General features: G+C 40.8%; 6 protein-coding genes and 1 long non-coding RNA gene across 8 annotated transcripts; 4 read left to right on the plus strand and 3 right to left on the minus strand.

The window, feature by feature from the left end:
- Positions 1-162: 162 nt before the first annotated feature.
- LOC129588445 (atrial natriuretic peptide receptor 1-like) lies at positions 163-3,796 on the minus strand. Its single transcript, XM_055482645.1, has 12 exons — positions 3,297-3,796; positions 3,168-3,209; positions 2,797-2,821; positions 2,401-2,729; positions 2,215-2,258; positions 2,112-2,150; positions 1,944-2,030; positions 1,680-1,817; positions 1,514-1,564; positions 1,261-1,440; positions 756-909; positions 163-665 (listed from the first exon to the last, which is right to left on the minus strand). The coding sequence occupies exons 1-12, from the start codon at positions 3,619-3,621 to the stop codon at positions 496-498; spliced, it is 1,584 nt and encodes a 527-aa protein (XP_055338620.1). The 5' UTR covers positions 3,622-3,796; the 3' UTR covers positions 163-495.
- Positions 3,797-4,761: 965 nt separating this feature from the next.
- On the plus strand, positions 4,762-6,852 carry LOC129588264 (serine protease inhibitor dipetalogastin-like). The gene is made up of 5 exons (XM_055482433.1): positions 4,762-4,973; positions 5,257-5,403; positions 5,669-5,806; positions 5,923-6,105; positions 6,345-6,852. Exons 1-5 carry the CDS (start codon positions 4,937-4,939, stop codon positions 6,458-6,460), a joined length of 621 nt encoding a protein of 206 aa, XP_055338408.1. The 5' UTR covers positions 4,762-4,936; the 3' UTR covers positions 6,461-6,852.
- Positions 6,853-8,374: 1,522 nt separating this feature from the next.
- Positions 8,375-14,866, plus strand: LOC129588290 (serine protease inhibitor dipetalogastin-like). Its single transcript, XM_055482457.1, has 10 exons — positions 8,375-8,569; positions 8,643-8,795; positions 8,965-9,108; positions 9,671-9,805; positions 9,967-10,104; positions 10,348-10,485; positions 13,811-13,826; positions 14,055-14,098; positions 14,331-14,444; positions 14,624-14,866. The coding sequence occupies exons 1-10, from the start codon at positions 8,536-8,538 to the stop codon at positions 14,677-14,679; spliced, it is 972 nt and encodes a 323-aa protein (XP_055338432.1). The 5' UTR covers positions 8,375-8,535; the 3' UTR covers positions 14,680-14,866.
- Positions 12,545-13,595, plus strand: LOC129588265 (uncharacterized). Its single transcript, XR_008690458.1, has 3 exons — positions 12,545-12,773; positions 12,846-13,004; positions 13,205-13,595. It is a non-coding gene; the product is annotated as an uncharacterized LOC129588265 (long non-coding RNA).
- Positions 14,852-16,837, minus strand: LOC129588263 (ribulose-phosphate 3-epimerase-like). Its single transcript, XM_055482432.1, has 3 exons — positions 16,271-16,837; positions 15,452-15,673; positions 14,852-15,188 (listed from the first exon to the last, which is right to left on the minus strand). Exons 1-3 carry the CDS (start codon positions 16,625-16,627, stop codon positions 15,069-15,071), a joined length of 699 nt encoding a protein of 232 aa, XP_055338407.1. The 5' UTR covers positions 16,628-16,837; the 3' UTR covers positions 14,852-15,068.
- Positions 16,682-20,514, plus strand: LOC129588262 (solute carrier family 40 member 1-like). 2 transcript variants are annotated; one of them, XM_055482430.1, is made up of 8 exons: positions 16,682-17,574; positions 17,637-17,710; positions 17,999-18,158; positions 18,405-18,565; positions 18,659-18,728; positions 18,826-19,546; positions 19,610-19,889; positions 20,241-20,514. In XM_055482430.1, the coding sequence occupies exons 1-7, from the start codon at positions 17,124-17,126 to the stop codon at positions 19,875-19,877; spliced, it is 1,905 nt and encodes a 634-aa protein (XP_055338405.1). In that variant the 5' UTR covers positions 16,682-17,123; the 3' UTR covers positions 19,878-19,889; positions 20,241-20,514. The 2 variants fall into 2 exon arrangements, with proteins under 2 accessions (XP_055338405.1, XP_055338404.1); XM_055482429.1 differs by lacking the exon at positions 20,241-20,514 and having other exon boundaries at positions 19,610-20,136.
- A 284-nt stretch (positions 20,515-20,798) lies between these two features.
- LOC129588292 (5-hydroxytryptamine receptor 1D-like) lies at positions 20,799-21,806 on the minus strand. Its single transcript, XM_055482458.1, has one exon. The coding sequence runs from the start codon at positions 21,804-21,806 to the stop codon at positions 20,799-20,801; it is 1,008 nt and encodes a 335-aa protein (XP_055338433.1).
- Between the last annotated feature and the right edge of the window lie 458 nt (positions 21,807-22,264).

Genomic DNA, 22,264 nt, shown 5'->3' on the forward strand with positions numbered 1-22,264 from the left:
AGCCACAATCTGATTAGTATATCCGTTAAGGAGCTTTTGCATTTATTAGAGTATGGCTTCCTAGTCATAATTAAAACAGAAACATACGTGTAATCCACCTGACAGAAACGTGTTCCTCTGTTCAATAAGATTCTTTACTTCTATAATTATACGAGGACCACACAAAAAAATGCCGGTTTGGCCGACAATCTAGTCATGGCAATGCAGCCATACTGGATACAGTAAATGAATGAAGATCAACACCGCGTCACATAACAAAGCCGTTTTCGGAAATTGTTATTTACGATTCTGAGAAAGAAATGCAGTCATCAACAGTTATACAATATGTTATGATTTTGCCTGTTTTTGGACAGATGCCGCCTTTATACTGATGCTAATGCGTTGACGGGCTAGCAGCTTTAGTAAGCAGACCATTCCCAAAAAAATCAGTCGCTGCTTTTGCAACATATACGGATTATTTGTAAAAGCAGCTAGAGACGGTTGTCCTTGTCATTGTTAAATGTGGAAAATGCTTCTGTACTGGTTCAAGACCGAAGAAAACTGTTGAATTAAATTTACTGTGGAGTTCAGGGCACTCTGGATAGGTGAATCCTGTTGCCGGCTTGCCGTCCCCTGCAATACATCCGCAACAACAACCCGAAAAGCATTCCTGTCTCCTCCACCACCTGCAAATTCTTATGTAAATATTTCTGCGTACGCTTCCTTATATGTTGTCGTCCACAGACATAAACATCTACGGAGTAATTTACACTCACCAGATACGCATTTTGTTCCCCGGTAGCCGCAAAGTGGTTCATTCAACGGCGGACTGTTGCGCTTATTCGGCCATACAATCTGACGAGTGCTGTTATCCACTGGATCGCGGCTTGGCTGAAGAACTCGCTGCCGAGCCGAATACTCCATAACGGGCTGCCGAAATGACTTATTTGTTAAGACTACGTACATTCATTACTCTGTACAGAGTATAATAAACTAAAGAGCGACGGCGTGGTACTCACTCGTGATTCGCCATTAATTAACCTAACGAATCGCGACTGAAATTCATGCTTTTAAGTTTTCCTAAATGTTTAGTCTGTAAACCGTAAATGCGCTAAAAGATTGGTTAGCTAATGGTGAGTGACCCTCGTTGATCGAGAGCTGCGGTTTTGCTCGATTGTATCACTGCACCAAAAGCTTCACTTGCACAGTAGGGAGACAATTAATGTTATTGTTAGAATTACGCACTTCCGGGGTGCCGAAACAAATAGGGAAAGGAAATACCTTAAAATTGCCATTATCGTCCGGTTGGCTGAGAACCCAGTCTGATTCACGGTCTCCATTAGCATTTATGAAAATATCCTGTCCAAGGATGGTGAACGTACGATTCCGCATTCGCTTGGAAACTTCCACACCATCGCGCGGATTCCCACCAACTCCCGACGTCGCCATTTCGCTTAGAACCTTTGAAATAAATTAGGTAAATTCTTATATGTATTTTCCAGTGATGTTGGGGATGCAGCAGTGCTCTATTTACCTGGCCATAAATGGATAGTGCGTAGTAGTAAGCCATAGTGAAGGGATTGACCTTTTAAAACCCAAACAGGAAACATGTAATTATTCGTCAGAATTTAAAATTAATGTATCTGCTGTAGTGGACATGCAATCACATCAGAAAGGTCATCGGTCGTGCAATCACGTACCTCCTCTCCAGTAGCGTATTCGTAGCTATATTTTTCTTTGGTAAGTCGCTTCAGCTCTTTGGTAAAGTTGCGATACTCTGGAGATTCTTCGGGACGCGTTGATATTTTGAAAAGTGAGCGAAACGCCGTACGAGCGTCCTGGTGAGTAAGAGAATTTAGTTAACGTGTAGAAGTGTAGGGGAAAAGGACCATGCCCGTTCAAAACTGCTATCTTGTCGTTTAATTAAGGCTTTTTGCGCCACTGCTGACTACTTCTATACGTACTTCGTCTCGTCCATCAGAGCTGTCCGAACGCCAGGTGATGTTACCGACCATTTCTGGACTTCGAAAAGGCTCAAATGCGAAATATACCTTCGAAAACCAGAATCTGTTAGATGGATTATCGATTACACGTATCCCTAAACCTTTCTTGAATTAGATTTCTTGACTTACATAATCGCCGTTTGTCATCTGCGCATCGGAAGCAGCCAGCTGTGACATAATGCAAAACTGTGAAAATGTGTTGAGATACCAACTTTCTAATTTTTTTCTGTACCATGATGGGTCGAATGCGGCTGCCATGTGCAATGATGACGACAACTAGAACAAATTACACAAACGTTAACTCTAATATTTGTGCTACAAAAGCGGAAATTACATATAATAGGCATACTCTAGTTCCTTCAAGCATTCTTTTTTTTACAGTAATATGTTTGAACTCTGAAGCAGATTTACGATTTACCTCGGGCAATGGACCTGATTTCTTCCAAATAGTGCATCGTATTCCGCCTGTCGTTGCCAGTGATGTAGAACCGGCTGACACTTAAATTATAATTCAACCGCAAAGTGTCGAAGACGGATGTACACATTGGTACAACGAAAGAGGAAGCAGGAGACCTCCCAGTTCTACCGCTATCGTCCGTGTCATCGCACAAAATCCCTACTGTATCGTAGCCAAAACCACTCAATATCTTGTACAGAACTTGGTTGACATCATCCGGAAGAAACGGGGAAATCCGCGTCAGTGTGGGATAGCGTCGCTTGTTTGAAAAAGCAGGGTCTCCTGGATTTCTACAATTTCACGACGAATTACGTTTGCTGCTTTTATGAGCACTAATCGTACTTCTATACAACTTACGGCATCAGCATTGGTATTTTCCATTCTGTGAAAAACGCAGCAATTTATCTGTACGCAAAACATGATTCATAACTTCTTCCCCGGTATCTACATGTCCCTGATGCACGCGGATTAAGTAATTGAAAATTTTTAACATACGGATTCACAATTTCCCTCGTTAATATGAAACTTCAACTTACAGATAATTTAAATTTACTACGGGTACAGTACTGAATTTCACTATAGCAGTAGTACTGCTCCTCAACAGACAACAGTATCTGTACAAATACACATCAAAACGTTCCAATGCAATACAAAATTTTGCAGATAAAACAGAAACGATATAATTTTTTTTTGCTGTTATACTGCTCACGTTCGTCTTATAACCGTACCTGTTGCCAAACTGGCCAAGGATGTTGCTGCCACTGCACACTCTAAAAGCGTTTGGAAAATGAGACGTAATTAGATACAAAGTCGCACCTGTTGTATCTACAGCATTTAAAGATGTATTTTGTAAGTACCTGGACCAAGCATGGCCAAAACAGGATTGCCGGTGGTTTGTGTGTAATAATATCGAGCAGCCCAGTTAAGTGCTTTTGGGGCCATGTCGATACAATTTGTCACATCTTCGCGATAAAACCGTGATCCTGTCACATTCATGAACGAACCGTAATTCGTCCGCAAGAGCTCTTCTCCTTTGTCAAAGACAGCAGGTGCGCTTTGAGCTGCTGTCAACTTATTTCCAGTCGACAGAAAAAATTCTATCAAAGCAATATCTAATGTTGCCGAAGCGTAAGTTGTAACAACAGCAAAGACAAAAAATAAAAATGTATGCAGTCTTCCCATATTTGCGGTATACTGGATTCTACCAATTTTCAAATTTTACTCAAACGGAGTGACTGAAGGTGTGCAAGCAATCACTCAGTGGCAAGCATTCAGTGGCAAGGCAACATTATTTTTGACTTTGTATTACAGTATTACAGAACAAGAAAAGTGAGAACCGCTGCAAAATATTACAGATGCGCGTAATAGTTCTGTTTTGTATGCTTTTCCAGTGCCACAGGCAAATAAAAACTACCGAAATACATAATACGGGATTGGTAGGCCCTTTAGCTACCATTTACTCAGTGTATCTGCAAAAATTGCTCTCGTTTATCTGGAAATATACTACTTACGATTAATAAAACGTCACCGTCAGTGTACACAAGAGTATTTACAGACTATGAAAAGATTAAACTGGTACCGGTAACGCAGCATAAATTTATAGCAACTGGTTATTAGTGATACATTATAAATTTGCATCCACCTAACAAAAAGGTGTTCTTCCATTAATCAATAAAATTCTGCACGAGTATGGAGAAGAAAAATTGCGAGTTTGCCAACATCATTATGACAATATACTCGTACGTAGCTGCAGCAGATTATAAATGAGTCATATACTGTAATAAAGAAATTGTTTCTCGACAGTTCTTGCACTGCAATTAACATAAGGTGCAGCCATTCAAATGAAAACAACATAAAGTTTTTTGTTTGTGCTGTATGCGGGCAGATGCCGGCCGCCGCTTTAACAGCCGGGGAGGAACAACTGCAGCAAACAATTTACTTTTAGCGCCAAAATTTATAAGCATTATACTATTACTGTATTTGCGTCTCATGCTTTGCTTGTCAAAGAAGGTGTACATACCATAATTAATTTGTGAATCAATTGAAAGATAAACGGATCCAATTTTGAATTACACATGCGATTGGTAGACTGCTTTTATACATCGCTATCTAATAGCGCCATTGCCATTCGGATCTGATTATGCATCACATCCGCTAATCAACTTCCGCTTGAATAAAATTCTCGGAGATTGGTTCAGTAGAAGTATAGATCGTGCCGCGTGCGTATAAGGCAAATAAAAAAAACCGAAGTCTACCGTCTGCAAGTACAAAGAGTATTTAAAGCGTTGACCAATTCTGAAAAAAATTCACTGTGCACTGGATCAAACATTGAGCCGCTCGCTAGTCTAGACGTAAACTTGCTTCCAAGCTGGGCAGTATGTCAGTTGATTGTAATTTTTAGCAGATTAAAAGATTTTGTCAAACACGTCTTAGAATCACATTTACGAGCACAGCTGTGCTGGTCGAGGGAATTTCAACGGAACTATAAACTTCGACTATGTTTTTCATTGCCGGCCTACTTTTTCTAAGTCTAGGTACGCGCCAATTCGTGACCTTTTTGCGGTTATGCAGTGCCTGCAAAGAGCGGATAGGCTGTTGTATTCTTTTCCAGTTGTATTGGCATGTTTTATTGATTAGCCAGTGCCGCTCTACAGTAGTATAGGCTACTGGGGCCAGCAGCCTATACTACTGTAGAGCGGCACTGGATTAGCTATACTGTGCTTTATCCCTAAGACCCTAACACGAGTGATTTTAGTTTACACTGTAAGCTGCGCACATGGGCACGGAGGTTATGACAATTTGTTGCTGTTTTTTTAGTTGCAAATTTAACGGCGCAACAGTACACTACCACTGTACCGTCCTCTTCAAACACAACGACCGCATGTATTTGTACTCTGGAATATAATCCTGTTTGCGGAGTTGATGGAAAAACGTATCCTAACGCTTGTTCTGCACGCTGTGCAAGTAAGGCAAAGGGAAACTAAACTCAAAAAAGCTCAGTGGAACTAAACTTATGAAAAGTTATTTTTGTAACATGCATTTTTGTAACAAACGCATAAACTGATCATACTTGTATTAATACTTGTATTATAACGGTGCACGTGTGCGGCAACAACCTCTATAAATGAAATAGCCTAACTATCATGAATTTGGTGGTGGTGACCTTAACGGCGGCAAACGTTTATAATTTCATTTCGCTATAGATCAGTTTCCTTTTTATCTTTTATAGATGTTGCGGTAGCTACGCAAGGGGAATGCGGAATCACAACCACCTCTAATCCAGGATGCATTTGCACAGCCATTTTTGCGCCGGTTTGCGGTGTTGATGGACAGACTTATGCCAGCGCATGCGTTGCGGGGTGCGCCCGTGAGTGCAGTATGATTTTCAGTATACAGTATATATAAAATGAATAAATGTTGATGCAGGAGCTGGTAATTAGCATTTAAAACCTTTCATTTCTGTAAGACTTAAATGTTTTGCAGATATCGCAATAGCTTCGCAAGGCGAATGCCCCACAATGACATCAACAACGACGACCACGACAATGGCATCAACAACGACATCCCAAACCGTTATGTTCTGCTCGTGTTCCGACATGATTATTGACCCCGTTTGTAGTTCAAGTGGACAGACATACATCAACTCTTGCCTGGCGCTTTGCAGTCGTAAGAAACATATACGTAAAAATAGTGCCGTATTTTGACAAAAAATTTTAATGAGTTCATTTAATTTAAACTTAGATGCAACAAACAAAACTCCCGTTAATATAAAGCTTTCACCTTGTATTGCCAATTTAATTACGTGTTGGAAGAATGTGTATTAACTACGGTAGAGTGTTATATACATATTAATATAAATACATACTGTACCTGACTTAAAAGGTTTGAACTAGCCATGTTGTTAGACGCGGGTGCAACCATTGCTCATTGGGGATGCTGCGATCCGACGTCCTCTTCCTGTCCGACTACGACAACCACATCAACGCCAACATCATCGCCCACAGTATCAACATATACATAGGAGTTTTATCCCTTTTTCATGGATTTCAAAGATTCACGAAAAAATATGGATGCATCTGTCTCAAGATGTGTACACGAACGACCATGGGTGGATATTGTGGTTCACTTTTGAAGCTGTACTTTTTGGGCCAATAGCTATCTGTAAATGCGAGTTGTTTATAGGGTTCTCGTTTTTCAATTTTTCACTTCAGTAAGCGATTGCCCCTTTTTAATTGCGCAAAGATGATGAAACTATTGAAGATGAAATAATCCCCAGATTGACGGTGCCTTACTAAAAATAATGAATGCGTAATATTGTTAAGAAAAAATACAACCGCATGGATTTGTCCTATGTATGCATGCAATACTGTATATAATATCGGTTTGTAAATTTAAAATGTCAATTACGTTGAAGTCTGTATATTAAAGCAGGGATCTCACAGGTCACGATGGTCGACTAAATCGCAGACATTACTGCACCACGCATAGCAATATAGAAAAACGTCATAAACGATTTCTGTACATGTTAATATCAACGTAAATGCAAATGCATGAAGAATTGCATGTAGTAAACAATATTGTACGGCGTAATTTTGACTCCTTGGGAACGAAGAAAGGAGCCGACCTGGAATGCTACGATCTACGGTGGCCCTTATATCATAACTGTACCGGCATCAGTGCAGGGCCACTGCAGGCCGAAGAAGCGGCTGTGTAATTACAGCGAGACAAAAACACGAAATACCGAAACACCACTTAGGACAATCTGTTGTACCCGCTGGGTTTAAAAACTCTGGGACCGGGGAGATCGGAGCCACTTACTGATACGGTGATACCCGAACTTGCAAGGAAAGTACATGGGAAACTGGAGACGGTGGATACAACGGATTAGCACTGAAACGAGGAAACGCAAGAACATATATACTCTGTATAATGGGAACAGCAAAACCGGTGGCGGATTCAGACCCGATTTTTTCTGTCATCCTACCGCTGCGTAACCTGCTTTTCGCAGATGCCGAAATACCTATCTAATTTCCGATTATTTATTTAATTTAATTTAATTTATAATAATTATGTCTGTGCATAAACAATTATACACCTTTATCGGAACAGATTCCGTTGAAAGCCAAATTAGCCATTAACACACCTCACAGACGGCTGTACATGGATTAGTAATCGGTGTTTTTCAACTGGATTCCTAACTTATTGTCATTATTAATTATTAGCGGTCATTCAAAACCCAAGAATTATTTACGAAATATTTTTGCATGCAGTATGGCATGCCAAATCAACCTGAAGTATCCGGTTCATTGCTTTCACCAGGTTTCGAATATAGATATGTAATGTATTATTTATGTATACGTACGCAATACGCAAAGCGACAGTATTTTATACGAGCATAAGTAGTGCCGTACTGGCACATTCAATGTATTATTATTTCGCTCATGACTTACGATTAAAGGTTAATAATACGGTTTTAGGTATTAAAAAGTGGCAAAAATATAATTACACTGGACTTACATCAACAAAACCCACATTTACTCTTAATAATACATCTGTTTGTGTTATTCATGCAAAGCGTGCGCATTATTATTTGTTTGCAAAGACATGAATAAGTGTGTGCATAAGTTATTGGCGCCTACTTATTGCTGACTAGCACAACATTTCAAATGAGCTTCCTATCAAATTTCAAAACACGGGGATAAAACCATAAAGTAAAAGCTTTGCAAATCAGCATGAAGAACTAGGGAATATTTGAAGTGGACGTGTTAGTATAAGCAGATACACGGATTTGACACCTAGGTATTAACGAACTCTTGACAACTTCCGCAAAAACATACTGATTGACGCCAGCTGAGAACTGTGGGTACCGCAAGAAGGTGTGTCCATTTGACCATAATATATTAATGTTTCTCAGTCGGCGGGTGGCATATAAAACTGCATGAGTGATGCTCAACGCAAAATGTATGTTTTCAAGGTCAAGAAACCTATCAGCTGCATTTTTCGGCGAAAAATATTTCGATACAAAATCCTAAGGCGTTAATGCTTATGTTGTCGGTGTTTTAGTTAAAGGACTGTACATAATTATACATATTCAGGATGCTTTTCTTAACATATGTTACCCTGACGTTGTGTAAGTATTTTCTACGTAATTCCTTTTTAATTCAATTCAAAGTAATCAATACTTTCATGCTTGATCTGTACAGTTGTTTGGAGTACCCATGCACAGCAAAATTACGCCACTACTGTGCAGCCACCGGTAAATACGACTGCTGTCTGCATTTGCACGCTGGAATATAACCCGGTGTGCGGAGTGGACGGGAAGACGTACTCCAATGCCTGCGGCGCGCGTTGTGCAAGTAAGATGACCTTGCGAAATATAACACGACTGTTTGCAGCAATCTGGGACACGTTGTGCAGGAGTTTTATTATGGGAGCTTATTTTCCTTTCCCGGAATCTGCGATTATATAGTTTTAAACTGCCGGCATCCTCGCCAAATACTTGTTATTACTCGTATTTTTTTACAGACGTTGCAGTAGCTTCGCAAGGTGAATGCCCGGGATCGTCAACGACTACTGCCAACCCTGGATGCATTTGTCCGGCAATTTTCGCTCCTGTTTGCGGTGTTGATGGAAAAACATACTCAAGCAGCTGCGTTGCGGCTTGTGCAAGTAAGCAAGCAGACCTAAAAAAATTTTTCTCTCAATGTAAATCCCAAAATAAGTGCGCACCAAAGCGAAGAACAGTTTTTTGCCTGTGCAGCAAGGTAACAGATTACTCTAAAAATGCGGCGATGAAGAGTTAATTTAAAAATTAATCTTGCGGCTTCCATAAAGTTTTTAATCGGCATTCGGTTGATTAAACACGTACAGGCGTATTATTAATACGCTATTGGTTGTTCAGATAACCATTTAACGGATATGAAATTTTATATATGGACACTTGCAGATTATATTTACTGTTATTTTTATGTTTGGGGTGTTTTGTAAACAAAAAGGATAAATAATAATAATGTTGTAATAATAATAATAACAACTATTTCCAATGTACTGTAGCCGCGCGATAAGTTTGCACCACAGAGTCTGGTATACGGAAATCGTCATACACGCTGCAGCACGTTCTACGTAACGTGTCCGCTGTCCGATCGGGGGCAGGCAGCGCCCGGATCTAAAAGTGGTGCAAAGTCATCGCGCGGCTACAGTATTTCCAGCGTTATTGTCCTAAACCTTTCAGAGGTTGCCGTGGCGTCACAAGGCGAATGTGGTACGACGACCGCAAATCCAGGTTGCGTTTGTACGGCAATATTTGCACCCGTTTGTGGTGTTGATGGGAAGACCTACGCCAGCGCTTGTGTAGCAAATTGTTCCAGTAAGTTTACTATCGACGACATTAATCCAAAACTGTAAAACCGACGCGTTAGATTTCTCCCCGCGAAATGTATAAACCATTCTCTATGAGGTGCTTAACCATGTGCACCATATTATTCTAGAATTCTGGAAAACAAAACTAATGTTTTTGATGTGCTGTAGAAGTGGCAGTAGCGTCACAAGGCGAATGTCCGACCACAACCACACCAAATACCGGATGTGTTTGCGCTGAAATTTTCCAACCAGTTTGTGGTGCCGACGGGAAAACTTATGGCAACGCCTGCGAAGCAGGCTGTAAAAGTATGTAATATTGGGTAGTACGATGATATTGTACATAACTTACCCAATCACATATTTTTATATTACTTGTATTGTCACTTTTGCACTATTTTTTAGTAGTGCGACACTCAACGCGTATGCGTGTATCTGTATGTACATAGTACTTACATATCTATACATACTGAATTAACAGAATACGTGGCAGTTCTCAGAATAATGCTGTACGTAATTACTTCGCATATCATAATTGCCACTGTTTTACAGATGTGGCAGTTGTATCCCAAGGCGAATGCCCTTCCACGACAACTCCCAACGTTGGGTGCGTGTGTCCGGCAATTTTCCAACCGGTTTGTGGCGTAGACGGGAACACTTACGGAAACTCCTGCGAAGCTGGGTGTAAAAGTAGGCCGATTAGTTAAACAGAAACAAAGTCGGTGACAGGTTGCCGTTGGTTCTGCTGCATTAATATTATTGTTTTTTCAGATGTTGCTGTTGCATTTCAAGGATCATGCTCAACGACAGCAAAACCTTATTCTTAAAAGTAGTGTAAACATTCGTTTCGGGAATTTCCTGCTACGTGTTGTATTTGCCCTATGGAGCTTATAAATAATGCATGAAATTGCCAACTGCATGTTATTATATTTATATAAATTTTTTTCTATACACTGTACTCGTTTATTTTCGGTTTAGGATGTTTTTTTTCTACTTGATGGCCTGTTTTATGACTTAACGCGAAGTGGCTAGCGAATTTTCAAAATAATTCCCAAAAATAACCATGGCTCATCTTACACAGCGTTTTTTATACTACATAACACGATAATTGTATTGAGTATATCTTTTTTCGTTAACACGCAAAAAATTAAAGTTGTACAGCTGGTAGAGGGGGGCACGTAAGGTGAACAGCACAATAATTGGTTGCGCCGCACTTATTGTGAGTAATGCCATATTCCTTCAATCGCCACCGACATCAGTGGTTGGCATTGAAGTAATCGCAATCAGGTGCGATCAGAATCTGCCACTGCCCGATCCAGTTTTGTTGAGCTTGTTGACAAGAAACAGAAACAAAAGACGCCATAAACGCAAATCTGCCGTCTGATTGCAGTCTTTTGTTTTAGCGTCTATGACTGCATCAGTCTGCATGAATGTTATATGGCTGCCTGCCTGTTCTGCGTCGCTCCACATGTGCATGTGCTTTTGTGTGCGGCAGCCAGCACCTCTCGGTACCGGCACCAAAGCCGTGAAAGAGGTGTATTTTTGCAAGCTAACAGCGAACAAAACGTAAAAAAACTTTGAAAATCAGCTGCAGATACATCTGGTTGCCAAAAAATACGAATAAAATCGCATTAAATAAAATATCGCACCCTGAGCTTATTGTACGGACAGAATCTCTGCTTAAGGTTTTGTTCGGCAGATATCGTCAGAAATATCCAGGGGTAGAGTGCCCCAAACACTTCTTTGGCACCCCCGATTTTTTTTCTTTTTCTGTTTTTTATCAATCAAAAATCTGTCCGTATAATAAGCTTCTAACACTTGAATCTTTAAAGTGGCCGTTTCAGAATATTTTTTTTCAAGTCTGTACTCTGTAAAAATCGACTTCAAATTTTTCACTTTAAAAGCTAATATCTCATTAACAACGAATGCGTTACCATCATTGATCCCATTTTAAAGTACAAAAATCATTTCGTCATGTGCTATATGCTATGGTGTAGTCTAAAAGTGTAATGCGTCGGCGGTATGCCCGTTTTCGCAAAAGGGCTGAACTGCTAGCCACTTCGCGTTAAGCGAGTTTCATTGATGCTTTCTACTTAGAACGTAAATTAGCTTCTCAATTTTTGTGACACGGGCCATTTTGAGATCAAACTGACATGTGAGCACGATCGCGTCAGTTTATAATTAAGCTCAAGCGTATAGTAATTCGACGCGCGCTAGACATTTTTCGAAGTTTTTAAAAATTGACAAAGGGTAATTAATTAATCACGTGATATGGTAATAACTACAGTATATATAACGTAAGCATATATGCTTACCTTTACTGTATATTCATACAATATGTAAAAGGATGCATTTTCTTGTAGTAAATTCTTATTGCAAAATGGCTGACCTGAATAAGGCGATGGGAAGCATGTATGTAATTGCTCAGAATTCTTTATACAAGTTTATCTCACTTTTGTTTGGTAACAGAAAAAATAAATTTATTGTACTTACTGCTTACTGTGATGATAGTCACTTATGCAGTAAGACTACTTTGACTGGAGACCAAATGTGTTGTACAAGTACATGTACCCCATGCATGGTTCGGGTTAGAAATTATTAGAGTAGTGCAACATTACGGTCGGAAAACACTATACATAATAATAAAAAACCTGTAATCCACTTCCTGCAAGCTGATGTATATTACTCCCGGCAATTTCGCGACATTACGACGAGGTGGAATTTGAAAATTCTTCCAACCAGAAAAGCACGTGGACACACGCATTTAGTGTGCAGCATGCAGTGAAACGTTTTGGTTTGAGGCTTTGAGCTAACACTTTGACAACATAACGGCATACTGTGACTGCAATTCGAAATTATCCTCGAAACATTCATATCGCGTTTTATGTCACTTATTCATTTGTCCTTGAAAAGTTTATTCGGCAATATGAAACCACGGGCATTCTATACATTATGGTGCATAATTATTCTGTGTTTCGGTAAGTCTCTGATAAATTATTTCATACCAAAACTTGCGCGTGGTCGAATGGAAGGTGTGCTGCTACGGTTAGGTTTGTTCATCGGAACGGAAGCACCGAAGCCGGGAACGAGCGGCCATCCGCACAAAGGGATGCAATCGGGCGCGTGTTTCTGCCAATATGCCGGCAACAGACCGGTGTGCGGGAAAAATCTTGTCACATATAGAAACCGATGTGAAGCCGACTGCAAAAGTAAGCTCTACTGCATGCAATTTCAGACTTCCTGCGTCTATTTAAATACAGTATTTTACTCTGGTACTGCGTAGTAGAAATATTACTAGTACCTAAGTAGGTAACATATTTAAAAGGGTGGTTAGGATGTTTACTTTTGGAAAAGATATTGATTTATTATTCGTATACTTTTGAGTAATTGCTGTTTATATCATTTACAGAAGTTAACGTGGCCCATGAAGGACAATGTCAAGGCAAATTTTAACTATTATACCGTGTAAAGATGAGAAAAAATTGGACCGAACACCGACTGATGAAGTCGTATTTCAAGAAATTTTGCACATTTTATTGATCTTCAGTGACCGCTGACTACGCGAGGAATGTGCAGTAGCACATTACACAAAAATTTACATCTTTTTGCCGGAAGTGATGATTTACGTTAATTAATATGCGAGTTGAAATTGTTCCAAAAAGTGCCGCATTGTAATGTATTTGCACGTTCTCAATAAATTTAACTTTTTGGTTACTGCTACATAATTATTCCTAAATGAGTGTAATATAAAAAGCTGCCGGAACTACAGAAACATGATTATGAACCATAATAAAAACAAGGCAGGCATGTATATTACACCTATAACAATAGAAGTATACGAGTATTATGCCGGACACTGTTAGGATATTTAATTATATTGCATAGGTGGCAATTTCTGACGCCGGTGATGTAATTCATTTTTGTATTACACAAATGTTTGTTGCACTTATACCTGTTCCACGTGAAGTTCGAACGTGCTGCTGACCCTGAAAGAGAACTATCACAAACCTTATAGGTATTTCCGCTTTCAGGTAAATCAATACAAGCACTGCATCCGTTGCATTTGCTAGCAGATATAATTAAGCGATTATCATCTACTCAGTACCTGTTTGAATAATTGCTGCCAGCCCATCCCAGGGAACTGCACGGTTTGAAATTACGGAAGTATCCAATTTTACCGCATTCTCTTAATTCTGAATTTACGGATTCTGTAAATTAATATACGTGCATCACGACCCGCATGATATGCCGGATATGAGGACGTTATCCATTACAATCACATGCCTGCTGATCATTGCTAGCGGTAAAGTACTGTTTCAAAAGTCATTATACAGACGTTATATTGTATGTAATTACAGGCGTTCTAGATAAATAATTTTATACACGTTGTGATGTACAGATAGTTTCGTACAGTCTGTAGTGGTAACAATTTTTCTCGGTAAAGTGTAAACTGTTAACGTATCGAACTGGAAATGCTGAGTAAAATACGGGTGCTGACGTTTTTTCGCGGTTACTTTGTTGCTGATATTCTGTAGTTCAGGAAAGTCTAGCTGATACCAGTAAAGCATGCCCTTGCACACATGAACGCGATCCGGTTTGCGGCAAGGACGGGAGGAACTATGCTAACACTTGCATGGCCGAATGCAATGGTACGGTAAAAATTATTATAGGTGAAAATCGCGCTACCGCTTTGTTTAGTAATTAGCTGTAACATATTACTGCCATTCTGAAACAAGTTACTTGAAACGCATTACAGTTACTAAGTTCATAATAAATCGTAATCGCCTAGTCGGCAAACTACATGTAAATACAAATCTGGTGCTTCCAGGAATCGAAATCGTACATTCTGGAAAATGCGAAGTCAGCGATGTCCCCAAAGGCTAATGAATAATTTCCGTGGCACGACTGATGCAACATATAAACTGATTTTGTGATTTTTCTAAACTGAATTGCTAGGATTTTTCTATGCAGTAGCTTTTTTTTGCTTAGGTTAATTATTCTTTCTAAATTCATATGCGGCTGCACTATGACAAAAAACAGTCTTGATAAATAAATGCTGGCCTCACAGTTATTAGTCTTGGTGGTCTTTCGCTTATACAAGAGCAATCACTAAACCTTCTGCATTGCGATTAGAACCGACCTAAACAATAAATAAAACAGCTGATAAACAAGCAAGCTATAATATAGGAGTGTCCGAAACATTTTTCCAAACAACTTCAAGAAAATCACAATCGAAAAAAAAGCGTCCAACGTTTGACCATGTCAATGTTAATTTATAAATTCTGCCATATTGGAATTTTCGAACTAACGGATTGTCGCAGCTGATCCATTACGGACTTGGGATCCGGACTTTTAACCACAGCTGTACCGGAAACAATGAGGTTCGCGCCAGCCTACAAAAACGCATTAACAGGATTTCTGCATAATTCCCAGTGCAACTTAAATCTTGCGAAAATACAGATAAATTTTCACATTCAAATGAAAAAGTCATCAAGTTGTTTGACTTTCGGTGAACAAAAAACAACACTGACCTACACAAATGCTCTCTATTTAGTTTGTCCCAAAAAATGCAATGCCCGTTTCCGAAAAATTAAATTTTTAATAAAATGATTTCGGGTTTGTTAAGCAAATAAATCAGAGAATAGCAGAAATGTACCTCTGCGCAGTGATGAATGGTATCCGGACTGACTCCGCCATCCACTTCGATATCCAGTTCCTTGAATTTCCTCCGCAGCGTCTGCACTTTGGGCATCATGTCCTGCATGAACTTCTGGCCGCCGGCACCCGGCTCCACCGTCATCACCAACACCAAATCCACCTCTTCAATGTACGGAAAGACAACATCAACCGCCGTCTTCGGCTTCACCGCAATGCCCACCTGCAATGACCCGAATAGTATATTTCAGTATTTCGGTGGTTTATTTAATCAGCGTCAAAATATGAACTTTACTCGGTAAAAATAAATCCTGAAACACAACAAATTAACCATCAAAATTAACGACGGATTACGAAAAACTAGCGTACGGCGCAAGCAAGTAGTATGTCTGTACGAACAATTAATGATTAAATTTCACACGAAGTAAGAAAAATCTTCTCAATGCAAAAGTGTGTACATAAAAATGATAAAATCGAAGAAAAGCAGAAATAAAATCGAAAACGCAAGAACTTTGTATATCTGCAAAAAAATCCTAACATACGTAACGCAAATAAATTATAAAACTAAGAAATGCACGAGTAAATTATACTGTAAAAACATTCAAAACTTTTTTTTACTGCAATGCCGGCAATGCTAAAGCACTGCACTAGTCAAGTTTTGTGCAGTACTGAAATACTGAACGCCAATCACTGAAATTAATAACTGAAATATAAACTGCAGTGTATTGCTGGTAGTAGCCTGGTACTATCTGTAGTGCAGCATGACGGTTTTAGTTTTACTACCCGAATGCGCGGTTGCTTTGCTCGAGACGGTACACACCTTCATGCCAGCTTCGCGGATTTTGCGAATCGTCGTCTGCGGATCTTTGGTGGCCTCGTAATGGAAGACAAACTGATCAGCGCCCGCATCGCTCATGTCCTTGACGAATTTATCGGGATTCTCCACCATCATGTGCATGTCGAACCAGCAGCGATTCTTCGGGATGGTCTTGCGCAGGGACTCCACCATCTGGTGCCCGAACGTGATCGGCGGCACGAAATGCCCATCCATCACATCCAAATGCAGGTAGTCCGCGCCAGCATCGATCAGCCGGCTGCATTCGGAACCCAGTTTAGCCAGATCAGCGTTCAGGATGGAAGGACCAATTTTGGCGTGCAGTGTACTAAGAGACGACATGGTATGAATAATGGATACGGTGCGCTCTTCGAAGGATGCTAGAGATCAGGGAAAATGTTCGGACTTATTGAATGTTTCAAACACGCCGAAAAAACTGTGGGTCGAACCGTCGAAGAAAAATACTTTCTCAAAATACAAATGGAATTCGGAAGTGAATACTCCAAACACTGGCAGCTGCCAAAAGCGTGGAATTCATTACTTAACTGCATTCTGCATTAGATTTTCATTCAGGAAAAAATCAGCTGTTGCAAAGTGGTGAAGTGTAGCGAAATCGTCTCTCGTGGGAGGAAGCCTGCGTCAGCTCATAACGAAAGGAGGATCTGTTTGTTGACTTTCTTCATTTTGCAATTTTGCCTTGTTTTGCACAATAATAAAATGATTGTTTCGCCATTACAATGAGCATAATTGGCATGTTGGAAACTGTTGCGCTTCAGTCAGAGCTTTGCGTGGCGTGATAACATCCACTGAAAATGGAACTGTCAATATAAATCCCGAAATGGACCCCGAAGTTCCTACTCGTATCGCGAGCATAAACGTCGTTCCAGCATCTACTGCAAATCCTCGCGATCCCGTTGTTGTTCCCATCCAGGACCTCGTAGCTACCAATGAAAACGAAGAAGCCGTACGAGAATTTATAGAAACCGAGAAATGTGAGCCATTTGACACTGCCGATCCTTACGCAGAGCCGGTAGATGTGGAAAATGTGGATGCGATGTGCCGTGTTGCTGTGCATAATCTGCAACAAGTGTCTGCGGAAGAGCGTGCGGGTGTGGATGCCTCCTTCCCGGTGCAGACAGCAGTAGAAAAAATGCTCAGTGCAGACGATTCTGTATCCACATCCCCATCACCCATGCCTCGAAGATTCCTGGAAGATATGCGGGATCTGGAAGAACGAGTGATTCTCGATCGCGATGGAACGCCGTTGCCTGATATCGTTGTTTCCACCGGTAAGAGCTCGTCTCTGCGGTGTGTCAGAGATGTGTCAATGTTGGTTGGGTTGTTTTCGTAGAAAGTGCCAGAGCGACCAACAGTATCCACTTGGTGAGATGGTGGATTTATCTGGCGGAGGTTTTCGGTCGCTGGGTGAGAAAGTGCGTCAATAATTCATATCGACTTTTAAAAACTGGGATTTGGAAATGTAATTCTTGTTGATTTTGATTTTTTATTATTTGCGACACATCAGCATGCTTAGTTTGCGGTGTATGTAGTATATTTAGATCTACAACCGGCGTCTCCACAATCTGTTTCCGTTTGAAAACTCCATGCACAGTAAATGTTCTAGAAGGGATAATGAAGTACATTTTGAAAACTTCGAATGCACGTTTATAGAAAATCCGCATTAGGATTTAACGTTTGGCGGTATGCTTCTAGGGTGATCGGATGTGGAGTTTCACGGCGGCGCTGTTTCTGCTGGAACTGTTTCCCGGATCTCTGCTTCTTCCGGCAATCCACGGATTAGTCACAGGCTCGTGTGTTATATTATTTGGCTGGTCCATTGGAGAATGGGTAGATGCGACCTCTCGGTTAAAAGGTGCATTTTGTCATTAACAGTATTCGAGGGAAATTTTATTTGTACTGAGTAAAATACGAAGCCTTAAATAATTGGTAAATTATAGTGTTTTCTAACCTTAACGGAAATCCCACAACCATGTACTGTAGTATTTTTTGTTTGCAAATTGTTTAACTTTTTTTTTGGATAGCTGACTGGGTATAGATGCTTTTAGTCGTTCGACTATATTCCGTTTGTAGAAAAACTTACCATTTGAATCTTTTTTAGCCATGCGAACTGCTCTGTTTATCCAGAACACATGTGTGGCTTGTGGATCGTTGATACTGACGTTTGCCTTCGTGTACCGTGCGGAGATGAACAGTGATGGGCGAATATTCTGCGTGGTTGGCTTTCTGGTATTTGCTGTGATTGCCGATTGTGCTAGTGTGGTACGTTGAAATGAATGCAAGGATTTCGTTCATGATGATCCTCTAATCGAATTCGTGATTTATAACCTGATTCACGTTGTTATTCTGCTGTAGGGAATGAACATTATTATCGAAAAAGACTGGGTAGTGGTTATCGCAAATGGCAACAAGAAAGGCCTGGCAAGTAAAGAAATTGTGCTGATGTGTGTGTCATGAGTTGGTACTGAATTTTCGGATGAATTCATCTTCCTTTCTGAAAAATTGAATCCGCCTTTTTTTAGATTTGAATTCAGCAATTCGTCGGATTGACTTGACCTGCCAGATTCTCTCCCCCATTATTATCGCCCAAATCATGACATTTAGCGAGCATTACGTCGGCACGATTGCCGTATCGGTTTGGAATGTGTGTTCCATGATGATCGAATACGTGATATTGATGAAAATTTACCGAAGAGTGCCTCGTCTATCGTGCAAGCCCCTACCCTCTCCAAGCGAAAAACTGATCAAGCCACTATCGCGAAAAATATTTAAATCGTGCTTTGCAATTCACGACGGATGGAAGGCGTACTTCCGTACGCGAGTGTGGCCGGCTGGAGTCGGTTTAGCGTTCCTCTACATGACGGCGTTATCCTTCGACGGAGTGACCAACACGTATATTCGGACGCAGGGCTTATCGGAATCGGTGATCTCCGTGATGATGGCATTGGGGGCCGCGGTCGGGATTGCCGGGACGTTTGCGTTTCGCACGGTGCGCGCCAAGTTCGGGCTGGAGCGAACGGGGTTGATTGCGCTCAGTGCGCAACTGGTGTGCCTAACGTTTTGTGTTGTGTCTGTGTGGCTACCCGGAAGCCCATTTGATCCGTACTTCTGTTCGAAAAGTAACCGAACGGAAATTACTCCTAACGCTGCCGACATCGATGAGAATCAATGGATCACGAAACCAGTTGAGGAACTCCCATCGGTTGTTGTGTTCCTCTTCGGAATGATTGCGGCACGTTTCGGGTACAAAACTCATTCAGTAAAATGCTGTTGAGCTAAAGTCTGAAAGTGTACGTTGTATTTTAGTTTGTGGATGGCTGATCTGACGATCACGCAGCTCCTGCAGGAAAATGTTGCCGAGACCGAGCGAGGACTGATTGGCGGTGTACAGAGCTCCTTTAACCGGTTCATGGATATGCTGAAGTTTGTGTTGGTCATCGGTCTGCCGAATCCCCAGACATTTGGCTTCCTGGTTATTACTTCCTTTGCATTTGTTGCCACGGGACATGCTTTCTATGCGTGTTTTGCTGTCAGATCGGGCTGGCATGCGACGGTGACTGTGACGAGATTGTGATTGAATTGGACGGTGAGTCTGTGCATGTGACTGGGACCTCCTGTTACTGTGATTCTTTTGTATTTTGAAGTTATTGTTGCAATATTTCTTAGCAATGAAATCTGTTTTTCGATTGAATGACTTTGTACTTTGCAGAGTCGTTGTACGTCATTGATTCTGTGATTTTTTTTTTCACGTAAACATAGAGCGCAGTTATTTTGGTACCAAGTTTATATCGCTGTATGCAGCTTATACTGAATTTGGCAAAGAAAGAACATGCAAGTAACTTCGTGCGGGATTATACAGTTATAATTAATTTTCGTGTGTTTAGCCCAGTCGTCCAAATATGTAAAACGTGTAAAGTTTTGCCAAATTACTTTCCAGTGGTCTCGATCCTGGCTCTCCTCGGGAGTCTTTCCAACACCAATAAACAGAAATCTGTGTGTTGGTTGACTCGCTTACCGACTTTTCCGGAAGTATCATACACCGACATGTCTCGATAAGCTCGCGTCGGCTTATACGGCTCATGAGGTCATGTGAATTAAACGGAAATAATCTTCTATTATTTTTAAACATCCTTGTTCTGCTCCCACCGGAAGCGACCGCTAAGAAAAGCTTAACTAGTCTGCTGATAGAGACATGTTCATGCACAATCTTTACCTTCTGCTCGAAAAACCAGCGAAAATATTAAAACTTTTATCGAACTGAAAGTTCATGCAGTAATGCTATAATCGAATTCTCTGCTATGTTTTAGCTATTTGGGAACACCAATAAGCAGCAAATTGGGTGTGTGGGCTATTTTATTAATTCATCAAATCTGAAGTTAATGCATCGGAATTAATGTTCATATTTTCAACTAAGTCTTAGGTATAAATGCAGTGGCATGTTATCACACGTTCGTTCTATTTGACACTTCCGATGATAATATTTATTCTCCGTAATTTAACATGTGCAAAACAGCAGTTGGAATTTTCTCAAGAAAGCCATAATATCAGATCGTATTCCCGGCATGATACCGGCAAAAAAGACAGGATCCAACGCGGGTTGCAAAACGAACACACCTTGACAGAACTCCAGTGTTACGGTATAGGACGATAAATCCACAAAACACCACACTGTATAGAATACCACTAACGGCGTCCAGCATAAAATAATGCTCAATGTCAGCACCGTTACCACGGTAAAGGAATTATTGCCGCTCTCACCGGGCCGGGTCAGCTTTGCCCGTTGGCCGGTTGAGGATGTCACGCGATGTCCGCTACTGCGAAGCGACAATGCACGATTGAGAATTTTCACCCTGCGATACTCTCGCCGCATATATAACAAATACGGATACGCTCCGATGATCACCACATTGGGCAGTGCAAAGGTCATAAACTGAGCCGTCGTATTCCACGCCGCCATTTTATCGATGTTCAGTAAACAGCCGCTGGTTTCAATGGGAAGCCGGTACCAGACCGCATCCATCACGACACCGGGAAGGTACACAATATGCACATACATCCACACCGCCGCCACCATGCACACCGCAATCTGCACCGAATGATGTCGACGGTAAGCATGCGGAAAGGTCACCGCCCAGATACGATTGATGGTGATCAGGACGTGGGAGTACATAACAATGCCGCTGGGGATGTTGAGAGCGTATAAGTATAGTGAGCAAAGAGGGTCGCCCAGCCACCAGTACGGCGAGATAAAATTCAGGATGTCCAAGGGATTATCGAGAACGGCGAAGAAGATATTGGACACGAGGACGCTGGACAGGTAAATGTTGAAGGGGATGTTGAAGCGTTTGTTGATGATAAACAACGCCAGTATTCCGCCGTTGAGAAGGACTACGCAAGGGAAACTGATGGCCTCCAGCGCCGGTATGAAACTCCATTGGTAGCGAAACTTTGCCGAAGTGTTGGTGGCCGTGTTGTCTGTTGCGCTACTCAGACTTTGATTCATTATAATTATAGATACTTCGGATCTGTGAAGCAAAGTTTGATTTTAAAGGCAATGAGGTAACAGCTTTATATAAACTCCTGCAACAAACACCATATTATCCTGTAACATAAATCCGATCGCGTCTTTGAAAATATATTATTCAGACTTTCGCTGAACAGGACATAATTAAACATAACATTTGACGAACGAATCATATCCCGCCATTTTCAAGATGTACCGTGGAAGTTGTCATCAGATTTTTATTAATATCTTGAACGATAATTGGTAACTAAAGATGAGGTATCCGGTTATATACATCCTCTAAATTAGAGCAAAAAATACTTTTCCCATTAACGCCAGGATCGCTATGGATGATTCAAATAAATACACAGGCCGATGTATAATCATTAGTCCACATTTCCTGTACAGTACAGTAGCTATTTCTGTGCGATCCTTATAACTGGATTTATTCGCCACGT

The sequence above is a fragment of the Paramacrobiotus metropolitanus genome, unplaced genomic scaffold, assembly GCF_019649055.1.
Source record: "Paramacrobiotus metropolitanus isolate TYO unplaced genomic scaffold, Prichtersi_v1.0 Parri_scaffold0000029, whole genome shotgun sequence".
Classification (NCBI taxonomy): Eukaryota; Metazoa; Tardigrada; class Eutardigrada; order Parachela; family Macrobiotidae; genus Paramacrobiotus; species Paramacrobiotus metropolitanus.

Coding starts and splice junctions, on each gene's coding strand:
- LOC129588445 (XM_055482645.1), bottom strand. CDS start 3,621: ATGGGAAGACTGCATACATTTTTATTTTTTGTCTTTGCTGTTGTTACA. Junction 1,818..1,943: donor GCTCTGATGGACGAGACGAA/GTACGTATAGAA, acceptor CTTACTCACCAG/GACGCTCGTACGGCGTTTCG. Junction 910..1,260: donor ACGATAATGGCAATTTTAAG/GTATTTCCTTTC, acceptor TCATTTCGGCAG/CCCGTTATGGAGTATTCGGC.
- LOC129588264 (XM_055482433.1), top strand. CDS start 4,937: ATGTTTTTCATTGCCGGCCTACTTTTTCTAAGTCTAG. Junction 4,974..5,256: donor CCTACTTTTTCTAAGTCTAG/GTACGCGCCAAT, acceptor CTGTTTTTTTAG/TTGCAAATTTAACGGCGCAA. Junction 5,807..5,922: donor ATGCGTTGCGGGGTGCGCCC/GTGAGTGCAGTA, acceptor AATGTTTTGCAG/ATATCGCAATAGCTTCGCAA.
- LOC129588290 (XM_055482457.1), top strand. CDS start 8,536: ATGCTTTTCTTAACATATGTTACCCTGACGTTGT. Junction 10,105..10,347: donor CTGCGAAGCAGGCTGTAAAA/GTATGTAATATT, acceptor ACTGTTTTACAG/ATGTGGCAGTTGTATCCCAA. Junction 14,445..14,623: donor TTGCATGGCCGAATGCAATG/GTACGGTAAAAA, acceptor TGGTGCTTCCAG/GAATCGAAATCGTACATTCT.
- LOC129588263 (XM_055482432.1), bottom strand. CDS start 16,627: ATGTCGTCTCTTAGTACACTGCACGCCAAAATTGGTCCTTCCATCCTG. Junction 15,674..16,270: donor TCCGCGAAGCTGGCATGAAG/GTGTGTACCGTC, acceptor GGGTCATTGCAG/GTGGGCATTGCGGTGAAGCC. Junction 15,189..15,451: donor CCATTCATCACTGCGCAGAG/GTACATTTCTGC, acceptor GCGTTTTTGTAG/GCTGGCGCGAACCTCATTGT.
- LOC129588262 (XM_055482430.1), top strand. CDS start 17,124: ATGGACCCCGAAGTTCCTACTCGTATCGCGAGCATAAACGTCGTTCCA. Junction 18,159..18,404: donor TGCGACCTCTCGGTTAAAAG/GTGCATTTTGTC, acceptor AATCTTTTTTAG/CCATGCGAACTGCTCTGTTT. Junction 18,729..18,825: donor CAACAAGAAAGGCCTGGCAA/GTAAAGAAATTG, acceptor GCCTTTTTTTAG/ATTTGAATTCAGCAATTCGT.
- LOC129588292 (XM_055482458.1), bottom strand. CDS start 21,806: ATGAATCAAAGTCTGAGTAGCGCAACAGACAACACGGCCACCAACACT.